Source organism: Heterocephalus glaber, unplaced genomic scaffold (assembly GCF_053883595.1).
Source record: "Heterocephalus glaber isolate CG9 unplaced genomic scaffold, H.glaber_assembly_v1.0 deba00001538, whole genome shotgun sequence".
Classification (NCBI taxonomy): domain Eukaryota; kingdom Metazoa; phylum Chordata; class Mammalia; order Rodentia; family Bathyergidae; genus Heterocephalus; species Heterocephalus glaber.
The window spans coordinates 29323864-29348554 of record NW_028258333.1 but is presented as its reverse complement, the minus strand read 5'-3'; the positions used below and the strand labels follow the sequence as shown (position 1 = coordinate 29348554).

General features: G+C 37.9%; 1 protein-coding gene across 6 annotated transcripts; it reads left to right on the top strand.

Annotated features, from left to right (window-relative positions):
* The first annotated feature begins 722 nt into the window (after window positions 1-722).
* On the top strand, window positions 723-20842 carry Hmgcs1 (3-hydroxy-3-methylglutaryl-CoA synthase 1). Of its 6 annotated transcripts, none has more exons than XM_013073523.3 (12): window positions 774-905; window positions 5441-5499; window positions 5644-5673; window positions 12562-13019; window positions 13360-13485; window positions 13978-14142; window positions 15257-15422; window positions 16397-16567; window positions 17062-17168; window positions 17748-17873; window positions 18076-18239; window positions 19110-20842. In XM_013073523.3, exons 4-12 carry the CDS (start codon window positions 12572-12574, stop codon window positions 19197-19199), a joined length of 1563 nt encoding a protein of 520 aa, XP_012928977.1. In that variant the 5' UTR covers window positions 774-905; window positions 5441-5499; window positions 5644-5673; window positions 12562-12571; the 3' UTR covers window positions 19200-20842. The 6 variants fall into 6 exon arrangements, with proteins under 6 accessions (XP_004848619.1, XP_004848618.1, XP_012928977.1 ...); XM_087189354.1 differs by lacking the exon at window positions 774-905 and adding an exon at window positions 965-1091; XM_004848561.3 differs by lacking the exon at window positions 5644-5673 and having other exon boundaries at window positions 753-905.
* The last annotated feature ends 3849 nt before the right edge of the window (window positions 20843-24691 follow it).

Below are 24691 nucleotides of genomic sequence, written 5' to 3'. Positions count from 1 at the left end.
TTAGAAGACACAGCGAGGATGGCCCAGGCCTGGCAAAAATATTTGAACTTCGGGTCAACTTCCTTTTTCAGGTAAAACTTGCATCCTTCTCACTGATCCCAAACCCCTAAAACTTGTTGTTTTTGGTTTAGTTATGAAGATTCCTCCAAGTTGCAGGGTTTTTTTTTTTTAAAGTCAAGGTAGTTTTAACTAGAGGTGGCAATATTAGATATTTACAAATCAGAAATTTAGAATATTTACAAATTCTAGGTGAGGTATTTTGCACCAATTTGTAATCGTGACGCATTTTGCTGCTCTGGAAATTAGAAAACGTAAAGATTGAATTCAAATCAAATATTTCACAAATCTTACAGGTGAAGCCTAGCTCTGGTTGCTAGGCAACTTGACAGACTCCCAAGCAAGGACCATCTCACCTCCCACACTTGACGATCTCTCCAGTGGTGGGACGCGGAGTTCCCATTGGCCCCCATCTCCTCTCACTGAGTTCCAATTGGCCGAAGAACCTCTCACTCCGCTCCCGTTGGCTCTCGCCTTCTCTCGCCGTTCTGTCATTGGTAAGTGGGCTCTCGGGCCACCTTACGTCACTGTCTCACCCCACTTCCTCGGCCTCCAGACTTTGTTCCCGCCCTTCACCACGCCCTTCCAGCCACGAGGGAAAACCCTAGCGAGTCACCGACTCTAGTTTCCTTACGATTGGTAGAAATCGGACTAGGGGGCGGGCGTTGGTGGGCTACACTGCCGGCTTCGATTGGCTGCTGGAGCCACTGTCCCGCCTTCCACCGGCTCCCGGCGGCGCCGGAGTCGGGTCGGCCGGCGGCTATAAAGCTGGCCTGGGAGGGAAGGCGCCGCGTCCTGTCCTTTTGAGGCTTGCTCTTTTTCCCTGGTCACTTCCCGGTAACGTCTGGGTGAGTGTCCCCCTTGGGGGAGGAGAGCTGGGCTGCTGAGGCGCCAGCGGATGTGGGCCGAGAGGAGGCGGTGTCCTTGACTAGGCCCGAAGGAGCTCGGGTTCGGGCTCCGGGTCAGGCCTGAGGCACGGATCTTGCCTGGCCCTGGAGGATGCGGGGTTTTGGTGTCGACGGAGGCGAGTCTGGGTAGGAGTCGGGGACTCTGCTGTTGGCCAGCGATTCGCCGAGGGGAGAAGGAGAAAGGGCGTTGAGGCCAGGAGTTCTAATGATTTCGGATTGGAGGGGCCAGAATGGTGTCTGTGACAGCCGTGAGCAGGGGATTGGGGGATGTTACGAAGGGAAGAGGGAAGCTGGGCTGCCTGGGAATCCCCGGAGCATTGGATTAGGGTAGAGATGCCCTTTTGATGGGGGACGGTCAGGTTGGAGGCTTGCAGGTTGGCAGGGGGTGTGTCTTCCTGCTGTCACAGAACTGATGGAAGAAAGGGGAGAGGGCAGCATTATTTTTCTTCCCCAGCTCAAGTGCAAGAAATCACAACTTTTATTTAGACCCTAAGAGGTACCGGTGCCCTGGATACTTTCAGTGTGTGCCTGCTTGGAATCTAACAAGATTCCTGCGCGCTCTGTCTCTGTCTCTCTGTCTGTCTGTCTGTCTGTCTGTCTGTCTGTCTGTCTCTCTCTCTCTCTCTCTCTCTCTCTCTCTCTCTCTCTCTCTCTCTCTCTAATATAATGTCCACCTTCATCAAAAACAGATTTCCTCGCTATTCTGAAATCTCACATCTCTGTCCTGTTAATAGCTTCAGGAGCAGCCTTAGGTGATAGAGTGATGTAGAGAGCAGGCACCCACAGAATCTGCACGCAAACGGATTTTAGGTTGTATCAAGGACATTCCCTTTGAAAGCTATGGAGTTGTGAAAACAGTTTGCGTTTTAGGTGTTAATCACGAAGAGAATGCAGGGTTTTGCTTTGACCAGATAGAAAAAGAATTCCTCTAACCTACTTGAAGGAGGGATTTGGGGAACAGGTATTGTGAAGTTGTTCCTCTGACATAGTTGCCTTACTGTCTTGGCCTTAGGACCTCTTTGGCTTCTTTCTCGCCCATTGGTGCTATAGCAATGCCCTCTCCCCCAGCCTGACCAACCTGCTGCTTAGTAGGATGATGTATTCTGGTTGCTGCTAACATATACTGTGTTTTAGGGATGAATCATGAAAAATACTAGCAAGGTAAACAACAAAATCCAGATCAATGGAAGTACTCCTAGATTTTTATTAGAGATTTAGATCTAGGTTTACATTTTTTTTTTTTTTTTTTTGGGTACTGGGGATCGAACTCAGGACCTTGGGCTTGCAAGGCAGGTGGGGTACCACTGAGCTAAATCTCCCACCCAAGTTTAGATTTTTATTGCACAGATTCTGTTCGATGAGAAGCAGATTGAAAGGCCTTGACATGTATCTGTGCAAGTGGTTCTTTGCAGCTTGAGACATCTAAGCAGTTTATTTTCTTTAATCAAAAATTTAAATGTCAGGTTTTGCCGCCTGCTGCGCAAGCACAAGGACCTGAGTTCGATCTCCGGTATCAAAAAAAAAAAAAAATTTAAATGTCAGTTGTTTTTGTGTGGAGATGCAGGGCAGGGATAGCATCTTTGGAAAAGGGGGAAAGGTTGTCTTTTGTGTCTAACCTATGTAGGTATTTTTCACCTAAGTTGGTAAGTCTGGTGTTTTAGTTCAGTTCAGTTGTAGTGTAGTAATGTCAGCCCCCACAATGCTGGGAAGAGGGATTGTCAAACAGCATAGTATGAAAAAAAAAAAGGCATAGTATGTGTGAAGCCATAGAAGACCATATCATCTGTGCCTTACTTTTAATTTTTCTTTTCCTAAACATTCCTCCTGATTGCTTTTATGTCTTTTAATTATGGGATTGAGTGTCAATTTTTGACTTAGATTTTAGATAGATTTTTCTCAGAAGAAAGGCAAAATGCGAGATGTAACATGGGTTTCCTGTGTCTTCTAGAATAATTTAAAACCTTGTCCGATCTTCCACAATCTGGTGGAACTGGATGTGAGATGTGATTGGAGGAGCTTGATGGGCTGTATATTAGAATCTATAATTAGTTTCTCTTACATTTGATCTTAGCAAAAAGGTAGAGAAGCAATAATAAGTTTCAGGTAGAAAGGAATATAGTCTTAAAATTTAATGTTGAGTTACTACAAAACCAAATATCCTGGAAAGGTGTGTTACTTTGACCTTTCTCAAGAAGGTAGTACAGATTTAAAAGGCTGAGAAACATTTTGCCTAATCTAATAGGAACATGCCGGCACTAGATTCTTAAATCTGTTCTTCCTAATGCTTGGCCCATGTTGATGTTCACTTAACTGAATTAGAGTAGTAGAACGGAAACTGATCTTTCAAAGCTCACAGTCTTCTCTTTGGTGGTTTTGTGGTTGAGTGTGGGTGTGTTTGTAACAAATATTCTTCTGATTTTGTTTGGACTCTGCATTTTTTTCACATTAGGACCTGGGAACAAGTGAAATTTATCCTTTGCATTGAACAGTAGTGGTAGAGAGCAAATTTTCTTAAACTTCTGAACATTTTTTGGTTGTATATCTCATCTCAAAATGGTAGCAAAAAGAACTTACTAGTAAGGATTTTTATGAGTATTTGAATCTGTTTAGACAATTTGCCCTTTAAATTTGGCCACTCAAAAAATGGAAATTGAATGCCTTTTACTCCAAGATCTCAAAGGGAGATTTCAAAAGAATCAAAAGACAATGTATCTCCCAACAGGAGTCTAGGAATCTGATATGGATAAGAAGACTCCCCATAAAGTAGTTTTCAGTTAGAGAATAGGGGAAGACGAGTTATGAAGACTTGAGTGAATCATATACCTTATTTAGGGGTTGGGTTCCTGATTAGAAAGCTCACATTGTGTGTGATTTATCAGAAGCCTTCCAAGAAGAGGTCACTTAGAATAGGACTTGAAATATGAATAGAATGTCGGATAGGTCAATAATTAGAGGGGGGGGGGTCGTGTTCCTTTACTTTGAGGACTACGCCAGAGTGTACAAGTGAAGGCAAGAGTTCCTTAAGTACTTTTGTTTGCATCATCCTAAAGAAGAAAGATTTCCAATTCTTTCTCAATTTTCTGAATCTCTCTAGTAATAGAGAACAAGATCAGTAGGTAACTGCTTTAAAGTTTATCATGTACCGAAATGTGTGCTAGATTAATTTATCTGACCACTTCTTTGAGTGAAGACTAAGTAGGGAAAACAGAAGGGGAAATTTTCTTAGTGCACATTGTCTCAAATGCATTCACATACATGGGTTCAAGTTGTCTCAACATGGAGAGGGGATTGGGTTTTTCTCTCATTACTGAGCACTGGTGACTTTGATCCCCTTAATTAATAGAAGACAAAAGCATAATTGAGACAAAGAATTAGAGATAGTCATTTACTCAGAATGTGTGTATTTACACAGTACTGTAACTAAAGAGACATTTTTGGGGAATGTAGTAATCTGTCTTTAGCTATAAAATTCAAGATTTATTTCGTTTTTTGTCTGTGGAGGGTGGTAAACTTTATGGAGTAAAGGAACTAAAGCTGTGAAGAGCTCTTAAATTATTTAAGATAATTTAGATGTAAAATTTTACCAAATATCACAAGGGAGAAAATCATTTTCTCAAAGGATGGGGAGGGTGAAGGTGGCAGTATTAAAATAGTGTGAGATTAAATAAATGAAAATGATTAGGCCTCATTAGAAACTTTTATTTTCTTTAAAAAAAAAAACAGGATAATTGGGCCGGGCATTTAGCTCAGTGGTGCTGACTCCTGCCTTGCAAGCACAAGATCCTGAGTTCAATCCCCGGTATAAAGAAAAAAAAAAACAGGATAATTGTAAAGCACTGGTACTTTTTCACAAACAAAGTATTTTTCAAATATTTCCTCTTCTCCATGGTCCCTCACAGTGAGCTGGGGAGGGTACATTAGCTTTATTTTATAGATAAGGAAATTGAGGATTGAAGATACACAAATTGCTGCTGAAGTCACAAGCTCCCATGTGCAGAATGACCTCTTGAATGTATAGATTTCTTAACTGCAAAAACTTACTGGTCAGTGCAACTTATTTATATTCCTTTCTCCTTAATTTTTTTTTGTTTGTTTGTTTTGCTACTGGGATCGAACTTAGAACCTTGTGCTTGCAAGGCAGGCGCGATGCCACTGAGCTAAATCCCCAGCCCTCTCCTTAATTTTTGATAGCCCAAATTAAGTAAAGAAAAGTAGAACTCTCTTAGTACCACAGTTGATTTAAAGCCTGAATTGATGATATGATCTTTATTATCAGGATTGAACCTACCATTATAAGGGACAATAAGGGGAAGGTTTTATAAGCCTTAAGAACCATTTTTCCCCCAAAACACATGTCAAATTATTTTCTACGTAATGTAATTGGATAAGGAACTACTTATTTTAACTTTGACTTTAAGTCATATTACTTGAGTTGGTGTAGTGATTTAAAAGAAGTTCTTATTTGAAATTCCTAGTGCCGGAAGGAGGAAGCAGTGACGGACCTGGAGACTGCATTTCCCTGTCCTTCCTACAGGTATGGCATCATGTCATGCTGCTCACAAAGAGTTCTTCGTTAATGAAAAATGGGCATTTAACTTATCTTGGAGCAAATAACTATTTGTGTGTGCATATATATATATATATATATATATATATTTTTTTTTTTTTTTTGGTACAGGAATTGAACTCAGGACCTTGCGCTTGCAAGGTAGGTGGCGGCACCACTGAGCTAAGTCCCCAGCCCTGTGCTATATATTCTTAAAACCCTTTTTAGGGTTATTTATACTTTTAAAAAATAATGCTATAATGCTTTAGGAGACTGTCTGATTCTATGTTTATTAGACTAATGTTTAAAATCTAGAAACCAATTTAAAAAATTTGTGTTCAGTCATAAAAAATATAGTTAATAAGATGAAACCACATAAACTACTCAATCAGAAACAGCGCCAGACATGATAGCACACACCTGTGATCCCAGCATTCGGGAGGCTGATAGTGATTGTAAATGTGTTTGAACCAATGATATTTGCAGCTATTTTCACATTACCATTGACTATCTCTCTTATGGTTCTTCTTTTTCTTGTATTTCAGTGTTATAATTTCCTATGGTTGTTAATAGATTAGAAAGCTAATAGGATTTCATTTATTCAACATTCAGCATCTATCATATGCTGGCCAGTGAGCTGGGTTCCAGGGACACAAACATGAACAAGGCACAGTTCCTGTTCTCCAGAAGCTCCTTTCCTAGTGTGAAGTGACTGAGGCCAAGCAATAAAAGAAACTCGGAAGAGTTTGAAATAGCATCTCAATCATCAGGCATGCAATTTTAAGAGACAGCTTGGCCTAGGACAAGGAACAGAGTAGAGGCAGAGAGCTGTTGGGAGGGTAGCATAGTAGCCCAGGGGCGGATGCTTGAAGTCCCTCCCTTGCTTACCAGAGAGGAGGTGGATGGGGACCACCCTTGCACCAATGACCTCAGCTGCCCGCCCCCCTTTATGTTTCACTTACATATTTATTCTCGGGTTTAGTGGTCCTTTTCCTGCCCTTGGCAGGAAGCCCTTACAGTACAAATTGCAGTAAGTTTTCTTACCATGGTTCGTTGACTCTAAAAATAGATTGTGAAGCTCCTTTTGTCCACCAGAGGGGGTGAGCAGTCCCTTTAAGGAGAAAAGACTTCTGTCTTCTCTCGTTACTTTACTGTTGGAAGATTTAGGTTTACAGAGTTGTGTGGGAAACATGTACCTTTTCAATCCTTTTAAAAGGATAGAAATTGGAAATTGGAAAATAAAATTTGTGTATTTTATTTTAAATAATACTCTATTATGCTGCTTAGATTTTTCATTGCAAATATAACACTGAAAAATAATAAAGTATTTTACTGGTAAAAAAATGTCTTTAATAAAAAGTGTCATTCTCAAAATTGTATTCCATTTAGAAAAATTTATTGTGTTCATTTGTTTTATTTTTTAAGAATAGTGAATTAACCATAATTTCCATTCTCTGATAGGACAAAGTTGAGATACAATGTTAACATCTCAAACCTTTAGCTAGGGGTTCTCCTGCCCACCCATCCCCCCCCCCCCCCCCGCGCTCCCCCGTTTTATCTCTGGCCTACTTTAGAGCCTTTGAGAGGACAACATAGAGTAAATGCTTAATAGGCTATTTTGTTTTGTCTTGTTTTGTTTGTTTGTTTAAGTTTTTTGAGACAGGGTCTCACTATGTAATTCAGGCTGGTCTTGACCTCACTATGTAACCCAGGCTGGCCTTGAATTCATGATGATCCTCCTGCCTCAGCCTCTCCAGTGCTGGGATTACAGGCGTGCACCACCATGCCCGCTTTAATAGGATATTTAAAAGCAGTATTTTAGACCAGAAATTTTATCAATTTTATGTTCTTGTAAGTGGCATGGATGTAATTAACTTTCCTGTATTACTTTTCCTCTTCACTTAATCACACTGTCCCTCAATTTCAACCAAAAACTGTATTTTAAATTGGAGAGCTGTTTACCAAAACCATAATGAAAACACATTGACTATCCTCAAAGAATAAGTAATACTGACCAAGTTAGGAATGTAAAAAATTTTTTTCCACATCAAAATCATAGCAATGATTCAATTTGATGTCTGTGAATTATTTTAGCTAACTTACATTTTTTGTTTTGAAATGAAACAAGTCAAGGTGCATGGTCAATTTCTGTTGTGGGCTTCTTTCCTGAATGACAGATGGCTGCCTTCTCACTGTCCTCACGTGGCAGAGAGAAAGAGTAGTGACACAAGAGGATTTGAGCAAACTCCTGATGTCTCTTTATAAGAGGACTAATTCTGTAATGAGGGACTCATTTCATGACCTCATCTAAACCCAGTCACCTCCTAAAGGCCTTACCTCCAAAACCTTCACGTTGAGGGTTAGGTCTACAACGTGTGAACTTTGGGAAGACACATTTAGTCTGTGGGCTGAATATTTATTACACCGATAGATACAGTGGACCCTTACAAACTCAATTGATTCCCAAAGGCTGATTGTAACTAAGTCAATACAGCTGAGATCTGGATGTTTACATGGGTACACACTATAGATAACAAGAGGCATGAATCTTCCATTAACCCAATTAACCAAAGTTTTTTGTATGTCAGGCTGGTCATAACTTGAGGGTCCATTGTATTTGAAAGTAAAATAGTAGAAACTATTAATAAATTTAGAATACTTAAGTGCCAATTAAGATATAATGCTTTTTTGAATACTTATTTGTACTTTTTAGATTTAGACCGTAGGTTTTTGTCACGTTTCACTTTGCACATTTAATGAAAATGAAAATACAAATGATAACACACTGAGGAATTGGTGGAATTTGCTATAGTCTGCCATTTCTGAATTATTCTTTGATTCAGAGTTATCAAAATCCAGCCAGGGATTTAGCTCAGTGGTTCTGCTGCCTGCCTCAAAAGCGCAAGGACACGAGTTGGATCCTCGGTACCAAAAAAACCCCCCCCAAAAGTTATCAAAATCTATAGATTTTCATATAACATCTAATGCCACTAAGAGTATTTGTAATACCACATTCTTTTGATGATTTCATAAATGAACAAAAAGGTTTTAGTGCTGTCCTTTGACTTCTTACTTTTGTCTCCTGCTTAGGTATTCACCCCCTTTCCCAGGCCATTTGTTTCCTAGAGGTGAAAAGAATATTTTGGTATTGTTTCTGGGACTTTCTTTCAGGCTGTTGACTGTCAAAATGTGACTCTTAATTGATGAAATGTGATAGTATAGAAGGATAGGCATGAAATGCCAGAGATAATTAGCAGTTGTCTGGGGAGTGGTGTAATGAATTTAGGAGGGAGTAAGAACACCAGGTTAATTAGATTAGAAAGATTTCATGGGTGAGATGTGATCTGCCTGATCTGGGTCTGTGATGGATTTGAATAAGCAGAAGTTGTTGAAGAAACCACTCACTGTTTTAGGATAATGGATAGATTAATTGGCGAATAAAGGGAGGATTATATAGGTAATTTGAATATAGAGAAAAATTGGATGATAGTCAGCATTTATCTCAATTACTGACTTTTCTACTGTAGATTGCATAAACCAAAGTTAAGAATCTTGCATAAAACCCTATGTAGGGTGAAAGTAGATGATGGCAAGGCTTAACTGGCGCAAATGTGTAGGTGTTGGTGAAATGAAAGAAGCAAAGGCAGGTAGTTTGAGTTTGTTCTCTTCACTTCCTCATTGGCAGTTCTGAATGCTGGTTTGGTTGAACATTACTTTACCAGGGGAAAGAACAGAAGGAAATAGAGCTTGCGTGAAAGAGGGGAGTGACAGAACAAGGTGGAAAGGTTCTTCCTATTCACTTAGAATATATGATAGTGACCCTGTCAGGTCAAAACAGTTGACTTTGAACATTCTTTTTTCTAATATCTTGTCAGTCACAATTCCTGCCAGTTTTTTTATTTTTATATTTTTGAAGTTGTTCCTTCTTAACCCCTCATGTAGCAATTGCTCTAGATCATGACTTATATTTTATCTGGACTGCTATATCAGCTCCCTAACTCAAATCCATTCTCTGCACAGTATCTGTGACTATAAGAGTGACTCAGACTTTTTGACTATGATCCCCCCCGAAGAATTACACTTTATATTGCAATGAAGTATATTTGTGAGTAATTGAAACATGTTCCATGGGGGAGGGGATATTCTTACATTTACTATACCATGCATCTGATATTTCCTATTTTTTTTATTCATTTTTAAAAAAATGTTTGCCATCCACTAACTGGATTCTAGGGTTGGGAAAACAATATGATCCTACTATTATCATTATTATTATTATTTTTTTTGGTGCCAGGGATCAAACTCAGGACCTTGCACTTGCGAGGCAGGCAGCGGAACCACTGAGCTAAATCCCCGGCCCTTGATCCTGTTATTTATTTATTTTCGCATTAAGTTTATTGGTACATTTTTGGTATAAAATACAGTTACATTCATCAATCCTATTATTTTTTAAAAATCTTTTCATGGTAAAGTTGAAGCTTCCAATATCAGCATATCAGAACCTTCATGACCTGACGCTTGTCTAATTCTTGTGACCCAGAATTTGTCTCATCTACTCACTGGGGCTCTGGTTTTATTCTAAATAGATTGGTAAACACTTTTTAGTTTCTTGTAGTGTGTCTTTATGTTGTCCATAAATAAAAGTGAAAACTTTTCCCCACCATGTGTTTCTGCAGTGCTTTACTGTTTTTTCCTACCTATTCTTTTGTTTTGTTTTTGTTTTGTTTTGTTTTTTGGTACCGGGAATCAAACTCTGGTCCTTGTCCTTGCAAGGCAGGCCGCAGAACCACTGAGCTAAATCCCCAGCCCCTCTCCTACCTATTCTTAAGACTGAAGTCAGGCATTTATAGCCAGGCAGCTTTTCTTCACACTCCATTCCCTGCCAGCAGGCCGAGTTAGATAATTCTCCATAATTTAATGTGACTGTATGTTGTTGCCTGTTTATTATTATGTATTTGTAATCTTACAAATAAATCTTACAAATAAATAAATCCACGAGACAGTGAATATTTGAGAGGACACAGATGTCTCCCACTAAACTTACTCCAAATGTTTCAATATGTGGTATGTTGGCATTCTTTAGATGAATCAAAAAAATGAATATAATTCTCATGTTTGGAAGGATAACTGGTGTTCCTTAAGATCTTTAGCTTAGATTTGTGATTATATTTATAGGCGCTTATTTTTTAGGGTTTTTTTTTTTTTTTTTGTACCAGGGATCGAACTCAGGTCCTTCTGCCTGCGAGGCAGGCAGCGGAACCATTGAGCTAAATCCCCAGCCCTTTTTTTAGGTTTTAATATGCTCATAATTTGATCACCTATGGGCTGTAAAAGGTAGGTTTTGTGATTTAAGGACACAGACTTTCTGCTTTAGGTTTTTTCTCAACATTTTATTAACTCACTATGGCAAAAGTTCATAATTTCACTATATCTTAAGATTGTGCCAGAATTTCCAGAATGCCAGAGAACAAGTGATTTAGGAATTGACTTTTCATTTTTAGGCACCAAATACTGAAGAAGGTTAGTGGATCAGTTTTTACCCTAGGTGAGTCATAAACCAAGATATCTAGATCAATGAAGAGCTAAAATTCTACCACCTAAATAGCATCATCCAGTTATGTCCTACATAAAAAGAAAATGGAGCTGCAGAATTTTAGATATGTCAATGGGTCTTTTTCTAAAACTGATGGACTGTACCACTCTTCAAAGCCTAATTACATTTCCCTGACACCTATTCCAGCTGAGTTTGGGTTAGAAGGCCAATAGAAGATCTCAAGTGAAATTAGAAGGTTGAAAGAAGACAGCTACCTTGTTCTTGTCAGTGGCAGCAGCAGCAGTGGGAGTGTGGGTCTTGGGGTTCCTTCTTAGTAGCAGAGGTGCCTAGTACTGGTAGCTTCAGCAGTTTCAATATTAAGTGTGGGCTTGTGAAATCTGAAGAGCTACCATTCCCCTTTTGTTCCTCTAGCTCAGCCAACAAATTTGTAACCATTTCTCTGGATTAATCTCTTCTGTTGATATTAAATATCCTTCTAGAGCAATTTCTGATTTCTTGACTAATACAACCTTTTTAAAAGACACTTAAGGCTTTGGTTAGTTATTGTGCCTGGGCACGTAGGAGTGGTCTTGAGGGTTAGCAATTTTGATAAGTTACTTTTGATAATTAAATCTAGATAATACTGAAAATCTTCAGTGTGGCAACAGTCCAGATTTTTAGTCCCTTTTTTAAAAAAATGCATGGTTTTTAGAAGCTAAGAATTAGTTGCCTCACAGGTGCAATATACATCATCAGTTTTCAAATTATTAGTTTCTTTCCACCTCAGCCTACAGATTTAGAAGGTAAGTGATCTAGCAATTTTGTGCTCATTGATTACCTGTACATTAGCATAGAAATAGAATATTGGCATTTAACTTTGATGGGTCCTGGAATGTGTCTTTGCACAATGTGAATTTAGCTTCTTTGGTGGGGATAAAATAATAGCAGGGGCCTTGTACAGATTGGCTTGGTAGACTTCCATATTGCTGCTTTTCTTCTTGCTGAGATTGTTATCAATCAATAAGCAATAGTGTTTGATCTAATAATTTTTAAAGTTCTACAGAGTGAATAGCTATGTATAATCAATACTATATCTATGATTGGTCTATTTAAACTATTTTAGGTGGTCAGGAATATGTCAGACAATTGAATTATGATTTGTTTGCCATATTTTTAAATTACCATTACGTTTTATGTCATAGTTCTTTATCATATAGGAGAATCTTACTTGAATGTTGCTTACCTGTAACACTCATGTTTCAAGGGTAAAGATGCCCAATTTTGAATAAAGTAGAAGCCTTTCTAAAAGGCTATAACTTTACAGAATAGCATTCTACTTGTACAGTAATTATTACTTTTTCACATATTTATATTTGAATTCCCTAAATAAAATGTTTAAGCTTGAAAAACTAAACTAACCCTTTAGGTCATTGTTGAACTCGTAACATCTATTTCTCAGTGTTGATCTTGAAATTCAGCAATTTATAACCTAAAACAATGTTTGTTTCTTTCTAAAGCTCTTTCACCATGCCTGGGTCACTTCCTTTGAATGCAGAAGCTTGTTGGCCAAAAGATGTGGGAATTGTTGCCCTTGAGATCTATTTTCCTTCTCAATATGTTGATCAAACGCAGTTGGAAAAATATGATGGTGTTGATGCTGGCAAGTATACCATTGGCTTGGGCCAGGCAAAGATGGGCTTCTGCACAGATCGAGAGGACATCAACTCTCTTTGCCTGACTGTGGTTCAGAATCTGATGGAAAGACATAGTCTTTCCTATGACTGCATTGGGCGGCTCGAGGTTGGAACAGAGACAATCATCGACAAATCAAAGTCTGTGAAGAGTAATTTGATGCAGCTGTTTGAGGAGTCTGGGAATACAGACATAGAAGGAATAGATACGACTAACGCATGCTATGGAGGCACGGCTGCTGTCTTCAATGCTGTTAACTGGATTGAGTCTAGCTCTTGGGATGGTATGTTACATGCCTATTCTAAAAAACCAAAAACTATGAAAGTACTCCTTGGATGAATAGACCAAGTGACCTTTTAATTAATACTGTGTGCACACTTTTACTAGTTATAGTTGATTAAATATATTCAGAGAGATAGCTGTGCCTTTCAGCTTATCTAAATTGTGAATTGGTTATCTTTCTGTAGGACAAATGATTTATTCAAAATTAAATTAAAATGTTTTTCTTCTTTATTAAAGATGGAGAAAGCTTATTCTGAGAAAAATATAAGACCTGAATGTAAATGTATGATATATATAGTGCTAACCAACTTGTGAAATGACAAAAAAACCATGTTTTTCAGGACGGTATGCTCTGGTAGTTGCAGGAGATATTGCTATATATGCCACAGGAAATGCCAGACCTACTGGTGGAGCTGGAGCTGTGGCTCTGCTAATTGGACCAAATGCTCCTTTAATTTTTGACCGAGGTGAGTGGGAAAGCAGTTATTTACTTCTTATTCATTTAATTGACATGGTCGGTCCTGGAAAATTTGAAAGTAGAAAGAGGCTACCATGTGCTGAGTGCTTATTAAATGTACTTGCTAACTTATTTCATCTTCTTGGCACTTTTATGAGGTAGGTGGTATCATTCTCTCTTTACAGAGGATTGAAATAGGTTAAAGTAAGGGTTAGGCAACGATATAAAAGGAGTAACTTGCCCATGATCACTGGCAAATTTCATTTGTATTCAAGATAGCACTGTGATCTTCCTGGTGCTTTTATGAAACTTGTATGAAGGGAATCTTAGGACTGTCCATGGTTACTTTTGTGTTTCCTTTTAATTATATTGGCTTTATCTTGTGTTATCTATAGTGGTAAGAATTAATTTTTTGAGGAAGATCCTTAGATAATGCAGTATACTCACTAATATGTAGACATCAAGAAGCAGAAATAGACACCTTTCTTTTTGGCTCTAATAGGGCTTCGTGGAACACATATGCAGCATGCCTATGACTTTTACAAGCCTGATATGCTCTCTGAATATCCTATAGTAGATGGAAAACTCTCTATACAGTGCTACCTCAGTGCATTAGATCGCTGCTATTCTGTCTACCGTAAAAAGATCCGTGCCCAGTGGCAGAAAGGTGAGGTTTACCCTTTTACACTTTTTCCTATGATTTAGTATCTGTTGATGGTGGTATAATGTACTGGGTGTCTTTAGTGAGAAACTACTTTATGAAGACCCTTCAGCAGTATTTTACTATTTCTTCCTCATCTACCCAATAGCATTTTCTCATAGTTTTTAGGAATGTGTAATTTAGCTAAAGTGGTAAGTTTTGGAAATCCAATATATGTCTGCAAAAATACTTAGATTGATTAACCCTTGATTAAAAAGGAAAATGAGACAAATTTTGTTCATCTTTTGAGAGTTATTTTTAAAAAGTTTTAGTTTTCAACTATGTTTCAGAGAAAACTGTAAGGATAACGAATTATTTAAGAGATCCCTTTGCTTAATAATCTGGCCCTTAACCCATGAATTTGTATTTTAAGTGTCATCATTAATTTCTGTCTTTAACCTTGAAAAAGTTTTTTGTTTTTTGGGACTAGGAATTAAACTCAGGGCCTCTCGCTTGCCAGGCAGGCACTGTGCTACTGAGCTACTACGTCCCTGGCAAGCCTTGAAAAAGTTCTTAAAGCACTGAAAGGGGGTGGTACTTGAATTATTACTATTATAATACATAGTATTGTAGAAAGTATGCTTTCTCTATAGTACAACTTTGTACTTTAGAGGTGGTGAGACAGGATTAAATTTCATTTCCATCTCCGTAATTGTATGCATGAGTGTGTATTTAACAGGACAATGATATTCTTACTTTTCTATCAGGACCCACAGTAAGACTTTACACTGTACATTGTATACATGTCCTCCTCGTACCAAAAAAAAAGCATTGTATGCATGTCTAGTTTGCTATGTTTCTATTTTATTTATTTTTTTAAAGCTGACCCTGACCTATTAAATTGATAACCTTCTTGTAATTTATGACTTAAATTTGGAAATCAGTGATGTGGTACTGTATATTATTCCATGTCTCAATGTCTTTTTTTAATACACCTTTTATACTATAAAGAGATCTCAATATACAGGGCATTTTGGTTATTACCTAAGGATAGAAAAACATCCTGACCTTGTTCTAAAGTCAAGCTATGAAATTTCTTGGATTATGTGAATGTCACAGATTCTTTGGACTTCTCTTTCAGAGGGAAATGATAAAGATTTTACCTTGAATGATTTTGGCTTCATGATCTTTCACTCACCATATTGTAAACTGGTTCAGAAATCTCTAGCTCGGATGATGCTGAATGATTTCCTTAATGACCAGAACAGAGATAAAAATACTATCTATAGTGGACTGGAAGCCTTTGGGTAAGAGGAACTATTATGCTTTTTTTCTTACATATTAAGAACATTTTGTTTTTTTGTTTTTGTTATTTTTTTTTGTTTTGTTGGGTTGGTTTTTTTTTTAACTCATTATGTAGCCCAGGCTGTCCTTAAACTTGAAGTAATCCTCCTGTCTCAGCTTCTCAGTGCTGAGATTATAGGCCTGTGCCACTTACTGTACTTGGACCTAAGAACATTTTTTAAAATTTGTACAGATGTGAAAATTTTAGTCGAAAGGATGTTAGAAATCCTCTAGTCTAATCTCAATCTCAGCAGTGTCCCAGAAAGGTGGTAGCTTACTTACACAAATTATTTAGTCATATATTTCTACCTAAGATTTTCTGATTTCTTCCCTGTTAGCTGTTTTCATTGTCACTAAAATAACTGCTGAAGTGCCCATATTTACTATACCAGTCACTGAACTCTTCTCCCTGCCTCTCTCAAGTCCCTGTGCCCACATCCATTGTGCACACTGCCACCACTGAAGAATGGCATACTCCATCTTTTTCTCAATTTTTAAGTTCTCTAGCATGTTATTCATATTAAACTCATTGTATTTCTCCCTACCTGTGTCCCTTCTCCATCTAATAAAATTCAACTTAACTTTTAAGGCTTAAGTGCTCTAAGATAATTTTTCTAACTAAATAAACATGACTGAACTTTGAAATAGTATTACATTATGTTTGGTGATAACAAAGTTTTAGTAGTCAATGAACTCATTAGTATCAAGTTATATTTACTTAGTTAAAAACCTTGAGAAAAAGAACCATATTATATATATATAAAACTTTACCTCTTTTATAGCAATTAGCATGTTGCTACTTGAGTTTTTAAAAATAGAGAGATAATCATGTAAATTTAAATATTTGACTATTATTTAGGCCCACTATCATTTTATATAATAAAAATTAGAATCTTTGAACACTGTAAAATTTTACCTTTTTAAATGAATCTTTCAGGGATGTTAAATTAGAAGATACTTACTTTGACAGAGATGTAGAAAAGGCATTTATGAAGGCCAGTTCTGAACTCTTTAATCAGAAAACAAAGGCTTCTTTGCTTGTATCAAATCAAAATGGAAATATGTATACATCTTCAGTATATGGTTCCCTTGCTTCTGTTTTAGCACAGTAAGTATAAATTTCAGCTATTTAACTTCCCTTTTCTGGTGGTGTTAGATTTCTAAGACCAAATCCAATGTCAGGCATGTTGATTTATTTTATCTTCTGTTGTACTATTGTCCGTTAACATAAAGGACATATAGGTTACAGTTCCTCCAGAAGTGTTGCATTTCATAGATTCCTGGCCTCTGTTTTCATGCTTTTATTATTTTTGATGTGCAGTTGAATACAAATCCTTGGTTGACACAAAGTAACTTGTCTTGTGGTATAACTTCTCTAAGCCTCACCATTTCCCCAAAAATGAAAACATCCTTTTAGTCTGCTCACTGTAATACTAAAACTTTAAGTTACATTTCCTACTGTATATTAAAACACTTAAGCTAGATCCTTAAGAATAGGAATAGTGCATACTTTGACCTATTGTACAATTTTTATTCCTTCTTATATGGCTTCCCACACATTATAGGTATGGATCAGTTAAAACATTTTTTTACCTTACACAGGTACTCACCTCAGCAATTGGCAGGAAAGAGGATTGGAGTATTCTCTTATGGTTCTGGTTTGGCTGCCACCCTGTATTCTCTTAGAGTCACGCAAGATGCCACACCAGGTCAGTCCTGAGTCAACAAGAATGTACTGTATGGAGAACCCACTGTGTCATCAGGCTTCTCAGATGAGCACCTGAATCTGTCTTGGAAATTTCAGCATAACTAGGTTGTTAGTCTCTGCCTTACCTAGGTAAAGGGTACACTAATTTTTACAGGCTTATGATCTTGGCTATATTTAAAGAAACTTTTGTGACTTCCCTGAGCAGGAGGAACAAAAACTTGGCATTATTTAAAAGTATATCATGGAGGCCCAGGGGCTCAGTGGTTCTGGCGCCTGCCTCACAAGCACAAGCTCCTGAGTTCGATCCCTGGTACAAAAAAAAAAAAAGTATATCATGGACTGACTTCAGAAAAGTTATTTATTTTCATTTTTTTCCTACCTTATCTACTAGCTGATACTGTGTAAATATCTAGTCAGGGCATAGGAAGCCGTGTTGAATACACACCGTCTTATTTTTTAACTAAACAGTAGCTAGTTGGTCTAAAAGAAATGAGATTATTTTCATTTGGCAACATTTTACTTAGGCTTCTTTGGCACATACTGTTTTTAGTCTTTAATGTTGAAATTATTTGCATTTTAGGGTCTGGTCTTGATAAAATAACAGCAGGTTTATGTGATCTTAAATCACGGCTTGACTCAAGAACTTGTGTAGCACCTGATGTCTTTGCTGAAAGCATGAAGCTCAGAGAGGACACTCATCACTTGGGTAAAATATTAAATTGTGCTTAAATAAAACCCATTGGAAGGCTATCGTAACATTGAACATGAAACTTAAGACTATCAAGGCTTTAATTAGTACTATTCTGATGTCAATGAAAATTGTACAGATACATGAAAATTCTTTAGTTTTATTACGAGATGAGTTGTATATCATAACTGATTTTTAATATCCTCTGCCTTCCCTTTAGCCAACTATATTCCCCAGAGTTCAGTAGATTCACTCTTTGAAGGGACATGGTACCTAGTTAGAGTGGATGAAAAGCACAGAAGAACTTATGCTCGACGCCCCTCTCCAAATGATGACACTTTGGATGAGGGAGTAGGACTTGTTCATTCAAACACAGCAACTGAGGTAAATAAAGCTCATTTTGCTAGTCCTGTTCCGTGACAAGCTTAGAAGTTTCCATCCTCCTATCTCAGGGTGTAGGGAATTCCATGACTGAGACTGAGCAATTTAAAGGAATGTCAGTAAAACAGTATTTCAGAGGATGGGCTCTGGTATTATATTCCAGCTGTGCTATTTCCTCTTGTATAAAGTACATACTAAAGGGTAGATTTTATTAACAATACTAGAACTTAAAGGAAGACTGATCTAAAGAAAAGGCTCATTTGTAGTATGTGTCTTTAGAGAGAGATGGAGTTAGGGATATGATGCTGAGCTGTATCTATTGCTCAGAACATTGTCAAAAAGTAACAATAATAGCCATGATTCAAATTCCTATTATTTGCTAGGCACTTAGATTTTATTTAATTTTTACAACAGCCTCCTTAAGGATTATTAGTGATGCTATCATTGTCTTGGCAATGAGGCTCCAAAAAGTTAAACTTACCTGCCCATAGTAAGTGGTGAAGCCTGTTTCAAACCAAGAACTTTATAACCTTGAAGTTATTTATTTTTCTGCTTAACACAGCTTTGATAAGTGCATAGCCTTGCTTTTATGCCAGTTAAGTAGCAAGTCAAGCTACCATTGTTTGAGTTAACAAATGTAAGATGTAATAAGAAATGTTTTCTTCTCTCTTGCCGTATGGGTGACTATATTGTAAGGTGAAGAGTGTATATTTAGTTTCCTCCATGGAAAGCTATATAGAATATGTATTTAGCACAGACCTCTCCAGAGTCATCCTTTATTAGTTTCTCTGTAGCTGCTGTTACCAGTGCCATGATTCCGGGGGTGGGAAGAGGGTGTCAGAAGAGCCAACAACTATTTTCTTTTCATTTTAGCATATCCCAAGCCCTGCTAAGAAAGTGCCAAGACTTCCCACAACAGGAACAGAACCTGAAGCAGCTGTCATTAGTAATGGGGAACATTAAAATACTTTGTGAGGTGCAAGACTTCACAGTGGGGTAGGGTTGGGGTTATTGGAAGTTTTGGAGGAATGGGATGTCTGAGGACAATTTTAAACGATTACATGTTGCTTAAATTTTATGTGACTGACAAAGAACCTGTGAAATTATTTCTTTTCTTGGAAAAGTCTTTGCTCAATTTGCTAACATGCTTCCTTTTGTGGTCTAGCCAGTGCTAAACTTTATACCTCTATGGCCATTTATATGCATGAAGTCTAGTTTTTAAACATGATGCAAATCATGTGCTTCTGTCAGAAGACAGCAGAGGTACTAGTCTCCAATTTAAATTTCTTTTTTAAAGATAAAAGAATTTTATACTTTGAACAAATGAGATTAATGAAAGTACATGTGGTTTTTGAAAAACTTTTCTAGGTTAGGAAATGGGGTCTTAAAATGTGATATGAACAAACCTTGTTTGAAAATGGTAAGACAAACATACGGTTTTTCTAATACTATACATCCGAAAGAGCAAAAATAGGACAGTAACAATGGTTCTGGACTGTGGAATATTGCTTAATGTCCAGGCTGGCAGTGACAAGTTACTGTAATGACCTCCAAACAGAGAGATGCTAGCATTGAGCAGGCTTCTGCATAGAAAACATGATTCGTTTGGGAACTGTGGATATAGCTCTAGGAATTGATTGCTCCTTATCAGTTCACGGTGGATTCCCATGCTCACAACCTTGATGTTATTAGAGGTATGTATGAAGAAGCTTGTTGTTGCAGTCTTTCTTTGCACCTTATTTTAAAAGATACTGAAAACATTTTTTGGTTTCCTTTTAAAAAATTTAAAAAGCAAGGATGGGGTAGGGCATTATTAGGTTACTTTTGCTTCAGTGTTAAATAATTTTTAGACTGACAAATTCATGGTGTAAGAGTTCTTTTGTTTATTGTGTTTTGTTTTTTGTTTGTATGTGTGTGTCCAATGAAACAAAGAACTACCCAAGTTTTTACATAATCTGACTAGCCAAAAAGAGTATTCTACTTCAAGGTCTGGAAGTAGGATTTATAAAGCTTTTCTTAGACTTTCAACCTTAAAAAACAAAAAATAAAACTCTGTCACATGGAATGAGTAAGAAGATTGGTTGGGAAGTTTTATAGATGTTTTTGGTGCTGAACTACGACACGAGCCTTATAGATTGTAAAATAGAGATAGTTGGAACTAATGTACAGAACTAAATTTTTTAAAACTTTATTTGAATTAAATTCTGTGAAGTTTCAGTTATCTCAGATAATCATTCACAAGTATGAAATGTAATGTTTCAGATTGCAAGTTTATATGTAATGTAGTGTTTGTAAGATACTTGTCTAATATTAACTGTAGTATTTTGATTTGTACAGTCATTTGTTAAAATGACTTCATTTTAACATCCACTGATGTAGATTAATGTAGGAAGAATGGTGGGAAAATGGTGCATGTAATACTTTTGCAAGTGTTGGGAGTTCAGTATATTTTGAAAAAAGTAATTTAACGTTTGGATGCCAAGAAATGGTTTTCTCAAAGTCCATTGCCGGCAATGGGCAAGCCTGGTAATACTGGCACAGAATATTAACTATACACCTTATCATCAGTGAGGTGAATAACTTTGAAATAAAGTTTTAGAGAAATATTTTGAGTATTTGAGTATTCTTTGTCCCTTCTGAACTAATATTTAGGTCAGAGATCAGTTTATATGTGATTTGAAACATGGACCTTTATTTTAGTTCATTCACTCATTCTCCACAAATATTTGAAAACCTTAAATAACCAGGGCACTCAGCATATATCAGGATTTTTAAAATGTACCAGATTTCTAGTCTTCTTTTTTAGGAGCTATTTGTCTAGTATGGAAGAATTTATTTTAATAATTTATTCTTAGTTCAAAGAAAGAAATTAATTTCCAAATTGGGTGGTAAACATGTATAAACCTTTACTATAAAAACTAAAGCCATGAGTTAACTGTGCTTTAAAAATTCACACACACACACAACCCTTAGTTTTCTAAGGGTTGGCAATTCAAGAAAAGCAAGTTTTATAGCCAATAGAGGACAGCCTACTATCAATGAAAGCCTCTATTCTAAAAGTCCCATGTTACTAGTGATCACCTGGGGGCTTTATGGAGAGAATTCTTGCATTGGCAGCTATATTGGATTATTCAGATTATTTTCTTAATATTAATGAGCTCACCGGGGATTTAGCTCAGTGGTTCCGGCGCCTGCCGCACAAACGCAAGGTCCCGAGTTCGTCCCCAGTACAAAAAAAAACCACCTCTCACCCTAATATTAATGAGCTCATCTTTATCATCATGTCCTGTCTGGATTTGATGCATAGTAATGATTTGTTTTATTTTTGGGGCCAATGTTCTCTATGGTCACTTCTGCAAATTCTTGTATCCTAATATAAGCCATAGGACTTTAAGAGTAATATTCTTCCCTGTCTTCATGAAATTTATATTCTTATTTATGTACTTGACATATATCTTTCTGGCTTTTTTATTTTTTGTATTGGGGGTTGAACCCAGGGCCTTCACACAGAGTTATATCCCCACTTCTTTTTTTTTGGTACCGGGGATCGAACTCGGGTCCTTGCGCTTGAGCAGCAGGTGGCAAAACCACTGAGCTGCCCAGCCCCCCAGTTCTTTTTAAAAAAATATTTTGAGAGGGTCCTGCTAAATTGCCCAGGATGGGCTTGAACTTGTAATCCTCCTGCTATAGCCTCCAAGAATGTAGGGTTATAGGTGTGTCCCACAACAGTGGGCTTTGGCTTTTTATATTTATCAACATTAGTGACTATGTTTGAGATCAACACAAGACATCAAACAGTTGCTTTGAATCCTCCTGTGACTTGGCTGGAACTTATCTCTTCTGCTACTTGGAGTCTCCTGAGGAAAAAAAAAAAACCTGAAGCGGAAGTCAACAGAACAAAAAATACAGCAGAATCTTTAATGTAAAATTATGTCATCTTGACATAAAAGCAAACCCTTACATTTCTAGGAATTGCCCTCAAGTTACAGGTTTCTCATTTTTCTTAATTGGTAATAGGAGAAAGTAGCTGACCTGTGGTTTTTCACTCACCAAAAAATTATTTCTGTAAAGGCAATAATGTAATCCTGAATATTAAATAGAAATCAGCAGATGGATTTTTAGAAGGGCATTAATGAAAATAATGCATTTCCTGGACTACTTTACTCAGATGTAAGCACTTCACCATATATCAAATTCCTTATTCAGACTTAGAGACTCCTGTGGCATCTGGTCCCTTCCTACTTCAAACTAGGTACCATATTCTCACCAGGGTTTAATGTGTTTTCTTCTATTCCACAAACATGCCAAGTTTCTTTGGGCTTTGGGAGTCTTTGATCTATGCATCAAATATCTTGGGCCCCACTTCAAATCCCCTCCGCTTTGCCTTTTACTCCAGCTACTGCTGTTAGCCATTAATTTCATGAAGTCTACTTAAGTTCTTGGAGAACATGATAGCACTTCCCTTTGGATTCTTCCTACATACCTTTTGCCTCATTGATATGGACTACCTGCAGAACTTGGTACCCAAATTTCACATCATAGAAGTACAGGGGAGCTAGGTACCCGCGGTGGGGAGCACCCTTGACCAATAGAGGAAAGTTGCCGGTAGACCACTGCTTCCTCCTTTCAGCCCCAAGGCAGACAGTTCTGAAACACATTTCATAAGGTTCTTTAAAAGATCCTGTGGAATCAATTACCAGTTAACCTTGGCTAAATTGGTAACACATCATTATACTGGGTTTCCTCTTTGGTTTTACTCCTGTGGATCTCTTCTGCATCCTAGAATCTTTTCAGATGACTTTTAGGCAAAGATTTGTGTCGGGCGCTTGGAGAATCCGGACTAAGATTGTTTCTAAAATGGCTCTGTCTCAACACAGGAGGTTGGAGCAGGTTCACTCAAATGGCACAAACTCCCATTTGTAGCAGGCAGAATGATGTCCCCACCCCCTAAAGATAACCTTCTCTAGAATCTGAATGTTTCCTTACGTGACAAAATGTGGTTAAGGTTAAAGACCTTGAGATGGGGAGGTGATCCTGGATGGTCAGGGTAGGCCCAGCTTAATCATGTGTGTTTGTATCTTTAAAAATGACCTTACGTGGCTGTAGTCAAAGGAAGGTGTGACTACGGAAGATTGATGATGGAGGAAGGGGACCATGAATTAAGGAATGCACAGAACAAAACAAGGAAGTAGGTTTTCTCTTAGAACCTCCAGAAAAGAACAGTCCTGAAAACTCCTTGATGTTAACCCATTGAGACCCATGTCAGGCTTCTGTCTCACAGGATTATAAGATAAATATGTGTTGTGGTAATTTGTCACAACATTCTCAGAACACCAGTGCAGCATTAGTAAGCAGGGTGGTAGTAATGCATGGCGAGCAGGAGCAGTGCAGTGACTACTGGGACTCAGCAGTAGGTATAGTGGAATGTGAAGCATTGAGTCCTGGGGCACCTGGGGCACTTGAGCAATATGGAGGCAGTGGTAAGGGTTGGATTTGGCCAGCTTTTATTAACTGCTTAAGCCTGGAAAACAAAATGACAGGGTCAAGTAAGCAAACAATTCAATTTCAATGAAAGCCAGAGTGTCTTTAAGATAAGGTTTAATTGAGCTTTATCTCCTGCCACAGAAAGAAACCAGAAGAAGCCCAGATAGGCTTTGAAGACCTGAGACCTAAGCATGGTGGATGAGCCAGGAAATACTACAAAACAGGATTCCCCTAATGTGGGGCTTGCAGGGGCAGCTCATTCTTCCTTGCCTAGATACCTTGCCAAGGCTTCTAGTGAGACTGATGCTGGCAAGATGATGCTTGGTCTCCTCCAGAACCTTTTCTGTTGCTTTCATTGTTCTTCAAAGCAAGACCCAAAGTGAGATCACAGCCCAAATGGAAAAATACAGCCCCTGTCTGTGTGGAAATGGCATAGACACTGAAGGAATTGAAGAACCTGGCTAATACATACTATCAGTGGATCTTTAGAAGGTGTTGGGTTAGAGGTGGAGGTTGAGGGAAGAATATATGGCAGAATAAAGAACAGTTTATTATGAGAACGCTCACCTATGGCTTGGAGTGGAGAACATCTGAAGTGGGTCCTAGTATACTGTTGGATGGCTGTTAAGGCTTGGGCATGGTTATGGCAAACAGTAAATGAGGTGGAGATGGTAGAACTGCTTTGGTATAGCACTGAGGAAAAGGTTCAGTGATTCCAGGAGAAATTAATATTAGAATGGATTCCTTATATGAGGCTGAGCAACCACCTAAAGGTGTTCTCTTGGTGGACATTTCCTTTACTAAGGTAACCCAGAATGCACCAGCACCCGTGAAAAGCTCAATGGCAGTTGGCCATTGTGAATAGGGGTTGACAGTAGGAGATGCTGCTCTGAAGCTGAGCCTGCTATTATAAGGGAAATGATGGGATTCTAGAATGGCACAGGAAAGGTGAACCCAATATAATGGATAAT